Source organism: Scardinius erythrophthalmus (assembly GCF_964197995.2).
Source record: "Scardinius erythrophthalmus genome assembly, chromosome: 3".
Lineage (NCBI taxonomy): Eukaryota > Metazoa > Chordata > Actinopteri > Cypriniformes > Leuciscidae > Scardinius > Scardinius erythrophthalmus.
The window spans coordinates 1,936,907-1,942,906 of NC_138223.1; the positions used below are offsets into that span (position 1 = coordinate 1,936,907).

General features: G+C 39.3%; 1 protein-coding gene across 1 annotated transcript in view; it reads right to left on the bottom strand.

Moving 5' to 3' along the window:
- Positions 1-6,000, bottom strand: part of LOC308688899 (neural cell adhesion molecule 2) — a gene marked incomplete at its 5' end in the record, with an annotated part of 126,430 nt that overhangs the window by 85,893 nt on the left and 34,537 nt on the right. Inside the window, one exon of the mRNA XM_081362336.1 lies at positions 3,530-3,604. Coding sequence (XP_081218462.1) covers positions 3,530-3,604 — 75 coding nt within the window. The remainder of the gene's footprint in view (positions 1-3,529; positions 3,605-6,000) is intronic.

Sequence of the window (6,000 nt, forward strand, 5' to 3'; positions counted from 1 at the left end):
ATGAGACTAACAGTGAGCGAGATCAACATTAGGATAACATACTGATCATATTCTAACATTTCATCATGTTGAGCTATATAACATTGATTCGTTTTATGTACATTTGCTCTCCAGTCTAATAAAGCCCATGCAAGAGCGGCGTCTCCGTAAAGTGGAAGTTAGCCGCGGACGCTAGCTCTCGGCATCTCGAAAACGCCACGCTGATATTGATCCTCGTTTTAGTTCTCCTTTTGTCCTAAAGTCTGCTTACCATGGTCCATAATGTTTGAACGAAACAACAACAGCGTGAGCGCGCCGCTAGACGTAATGCAGTTGTCCACGTCTGTCGCCATGGTTACTATGGCAGTACGAGCGGAAACCAGGGATAACGCGGATATTACGTCATTGACAGGCGACAAGTGAACATGGACGAGCCATTAACTTTTATATTGTAAGTACACAACTGCAGGAAATATATCACACTGTGCAAGTGATTTTTTGGATATTTTATTACAAAAATCTACATATTGTAGCTTTAAATGTGATCGTCACTCCTGTGAATCACTGAACTGTGTGTGTGAACGTAATCGCATTAAGGACTCAAACACAGGACTGACAACTGTACTCTGCTGCCTAACAGAACACGTAATATACAGTAGTGTGTGTCTTATATAGTCTTGTAACGCCAGGCTTGGTTTCTAAACACAATAACAGCAGCAGTGACCTTCAGTTCTGCTCTGATACTGATATTGTGTCAGTACGAGGACACACACACACACACACACACACACACACACACTCATATAGTCAATATATCACTGCCTTTTTTTCATGACAGCTTTTAAAGGGACAACAATATAAAGTCAAGACTATTCCACTGAATATATATATATATATATATATATATATATATATATATATATATATATATATATATATATATATATATATATATATATATACAGTGAGGAAAATAAGTATTTGAACACCCTGCTATTTTGCAAGTTGGAAATCAAGGAGGGGTCTGAAATTGTCATCGTAGGTGCATGTCCACTGCGAGAGACATAATCTAAAAAAAAAAATCCAGAAATCACAATATATGATTTTTTAACTATTTATTTGTATGATACAGCTGCAAATAAGTATTTGAACACCTGTCTATCAGCTAGAATTCTGACCCTCAAAGACCTGTTAGTCAAGTCAAGTCAAGTCAACTTTATTTATATAGCGCTTTTCACAATACAGATTGTATCAAAGCAGCTTCACAGTGTTAGTCTGCCTTTAAAATGTCCACCTCCACTCCATTTATTATCCTAAATTAGATGCACGTGTTTGAGGTCGTTAGCTGCATAAAGACACCTGTCTACCCCATACAATCAGTAAGAATCCAACTACTAACATGGCCAAGACCAAAGAGCTGTCCAAAGACACTAGAGACAAAATTGTACACCTCCACAAGGCTGGAAAGGGCTACGGGGAAATTGCCAAGCAGCTTGGTGAAAAAAGGTCCACTGTTGGAGCAATCATTAGAAAATGGAAGAAGCTAAACATGACTGTCAATCTCCCTCGGACTGGGGCTCCATGCAAGATCTCACCTCGTGGGGTCTCAATGATCCTAAGAAAGGTGAGAAATCAGCCCAGAACTACACGGGAGGAGCTGGTCAATGACCTGAAAAGAGCTGGGACCACCGTTTCCAAGGTTACTGTTGGTAATACACTAAGACGTCATGGTTTGAAATCATGCATGGCACGGAAGGTTCCCCTGCTTAAACCAGCACATGTCAAGGCCCGTCTTAAGTTTGCCAATGACCATTTGGATGATCCAGAGGAGTCATGGGAGAAAGTCATGTGGTCAGATGAGACCAAAATAGAACTTTTTGGTCATAATTCCACTAAACGTGTTTGGAGGAAGAAGAATGATGAGTACCATCCCAAGAACACCATCCCTACTGTGAAGCATGGGGGGGGTAGCATCATGCTTTGGGGGTGTTTTTCTGCACATGGGACAGGGCGACTGCACTGTATTAAGGAGAGGATGACCGGGGCCATGTATTGCGAGATTTTGGGGAACAACCTCCTTCCCTCAGTTAGAGCATTGAAGATGGGTCGAGGCTGGGTCTTCCCACATGACAATGACCCGATGCACACAGCCAGGATAACCAAGGAGTGGCTCTGTAAGAAGCATATCAAGGTTCTGGCGTGGCCTAGCCAGTCTCCAGACCTAAACCCAATAGAGAATCTTTGGAGGGAGCTCAAACTCCATGTTTCTCAGCGACAGCCCAGAAACCTGACTGATCTAGAGAAGATCTGTGTGGAGGAGTGGGCCAAAATCCCTCCTGCAGTGTGTGCAAACCTGGTGAAAAACTACAGGAAACGTTTGACCTCTGTAATTGCAAACAAAGGCTACAGTACCAAATATTAACATTGATTTTCTCAGGTGTTCAAATACTTATTTGCAGCTGTATCATACAAATAAATAGTTAAAAAAATCATAAATTGTGATTTCTGGATTTTTCTTTTTTAGATTATGTCTCTCACAGTGGACATGCACCTACGATGACAATTTCAGACCCCTCCATGATTTCTAAGTGGGAGAACTTGCAAAATAGCAGGGTGTTCAAATACTTATTTTCCACACTGTATACATATATATATATATATATATATATATATATATATATATATATATATATACACATATATATATATATATATATATACATATACAATAGATTAATTTTAAATAATTATTTTCTGTGTACTAGAATGAGATCATATTCCTAATATCATCTCTATTAAACACATTTTTTCAATTATTGTTAATAATTTAAAATGTTTTTGTAACATTTTCACTCTGTTAACAGTTGTATTTTATAATCTTATTGTGCTCATAGAAAACACAGACATTTTCAGTGTTGCATAACTGTCGCCTTGAGCTTCATTTTTCATGTTTACTGCATTTTCAGAAGCAATGAATATTTCTCAGAGAATTAGACTCTGTTGTCGCCGATACTCATTACACTGTCGTTCAGAAATTACTACTTTTATTCAGGAAGGATGCATTAAATTTATCAATTAATCAATGTATAATGTCTCAAGAGATTCTATTTCAGATAAATGCTGTTCTTTTGAACTCCCGCAAAATAAAATTTATCACAGTTTCCACAAACATATTAACTGTTTTCAACATTGATAATAATCATATATTCACATAGAGAACAGCCGTTTTAAATTTTAATAACATTTCACAATTTTTACCGTATTTTTTATCAAATAAATTCAGCTTTGATCACAGGAATAAATTACAGTTTTCTATGTATTTACATAGAAAACAGCTGTTTTTACATTATAATATTTGACCGTTTTCACTGTATTTTTGATCAAATAAATGCAGCTTTAATGAGCAGAAGAGACTCTTTCAGAAACATTAAAACAACCCTAAACGTGAGTCTTTACAGAATGATTATCATCACTGCACTTTTTGAGAGAATTTCCTGAAGTTTCACGCCTCAAACTTAGTCAAGCGTGTTAATATTCAAAACAATCTCACCTGTGCATGTGAAGAACTTCGACTCTCCGACACTCAGCTCCACTTTATTGAGTGATATGGACACCTGAAGCACAGCTGGGAAAGAGAGAAAAACACAGTCCATCAGCTTTACTTCTACAATACAGACTGTTACACTAATAAACGGGAAAATAACAATGCAAATGTGGTGAAATTCATCAATTTCATTGCAATCGTAGGGCCCTATCTCGCACCCAGCGCAATTGATTTTATACACCGACGCATGTATCATTCCTATTTTGCACCCGATGCACAGCGGACTTTTCCCTCCACAGACGCACGTCGGTAAATTAGGGAATGAACTTGCGCTCCCGGAGGCGGTTCAGCGAAAAGAGGAGGCGTGTTCCGGCGCAAACGTTCCCTGGTGTTTTTTTGCAGTTTCAGAAAACAATTCCTCCACAGACCAGGAGAAACCTCGTCTAAAGTCAGTGGCGCGTTATTCAGATGCTATTTTAAGGGCGCATGCTTGGCCATAATGTAGCGTGTGCACAACGCACACACACTTTGCTTCTCTCATCTACATAGACGCAGCAGTTCACATGTTTAGAAAACCATACATTATTACAAGGAAAAATATTCCACACGAGGGAAATCATTGTGGTGTCCATGAAGATGTGAAAAATAGGCATAAATCTAGTTTACACATTTACCCAAATTATCATACGCCTGTTTAACCGAAGCTAATCTGGGTGTGTTTCTCCATCCCCAATGTCACTTCTCTGTGTTTTACGGCCCTGACGAGAACGTCGGTCTCCTCGGCTGTGAACCGCTCCTGGCAAATCCGCCGTTATAATAGCAATCCGCCATGGAACAAGCGCGCCTGCTCTTAAAGGGAATGTGAGATGACACTCTGATTGGTTTATTTCACGTTACGCCCAAACCACACCTATGAGTAATGAAGCGACTTCAGACAAACACATTTTAGATTTGCGTCGCCCACAAAGTTACTTGCGTTTCACGCTTGATACTTGCGTTTCAGATCGCTAAAATTGGGCCCATAGAGTCAGAGCACAGGACAGGTCACTAGTTCGCATTCTCCCGGAAAACAAGGCCAGTAATTTCACATCCGTGAGTTTCAACAATGCCTCAGATTTGCACTCACAAGCCTGAGATCTCAATATTAACTCTATGTGCACTGAAAAAAATTTGAGTAGAAACTATTTTCGGGAACACTTTCCTTAGACTTTATAATGCATTTTTACGCACATTATAACACACTGTATGGATGATTGAAACCACAGTTACAATGCATTATAATACTCATATGTTACGCCTTTAGAATGCATTAAAGCACACGACAAACAACTGATGGACAAGGAATCTGCAAACAGTATAACTGACTTTAATAATTTATGAATAGACATTATATCGTATAATATGAATACGTTTATAATGCATTATATACATTACTGCTTTAAGTATTACAAGTACATTTCACAAACAATTACAAAGACACGGTAAGCAACACTGAATTAAACATGCAATTTTGATGTAGGAAAACATATTTTCTAACTCTAATAATCTTTGTTTTATTTACAACTTTGATAAAATCATGTATACCGCGTGATCCGAGCTGCTCTATTTTTGAGCTACAGTATACACACATCTGAGATGAACATCTTCATCTTTAAATGAAACATGACGTCTGTCTCCAGCCCTGAGAACCAACAATTTTCTCCAATTTTTGCATAAACAAAATGTGAATAACCCAACTTTAATCCTTCAGATTTTGCTGTACGTTTGATATTCAGATCTTGTGAATCCGCCCAGCAGGAGACTGAACATGTCAGGGAAATCCTCTCGTTTTCCAGCACAAATATCCAAACATCCAAACAGCAAAATGAGTATATTAAGATATTAAGTGTTGTTTTCTGAAAAACTGAGTGAGTTTATGATTAAAAGAAGACCCACTGGCAGATATTTGTTCTGGTTTTGCGCACAGACTCTGCTTAACTTTGATGAATTGTTCCGAGTAATTCTTCTCCTCCAGTAAATGTGTCTTGATTTAGGAATGTTTGGATGTTTGTGCTGGAAAACGAGACCGAAACACTGAGGAAGAGGAAGATTAACCGTGACAGAATCAGCCTATAGATGGCAGTAAGTCTCTGAGAACATCTTGAACACTTCGAGCGCAGATGATTGACGGAGGAGGAGGAGGAGGAGGAGTGTTTTACTGTCGGCCTGATGTAGTTCTGGCCTTGTGTGTGTGTGTGTGTGTGTGTGTGTGTGCGTGTGTGTGTGCGTCCACAGACTCCGGAACCACGAGTGTGTGTGTGTGTGTGTGTGTGTGTGTGTGTGCGTCCTCAGACTGTGGAACCACGAGTGTGTGTGTGTGTGTGTGTGTGTGTGTGTGTGTGTGTGCGTCCTCAGACTGTGGAACCACGAGTGTGTGTGTGTGTGTGTGTGTGTGCGTGTGTGTGTGTGTGCGTCCTCAGACTCTGGAACCACGAGTG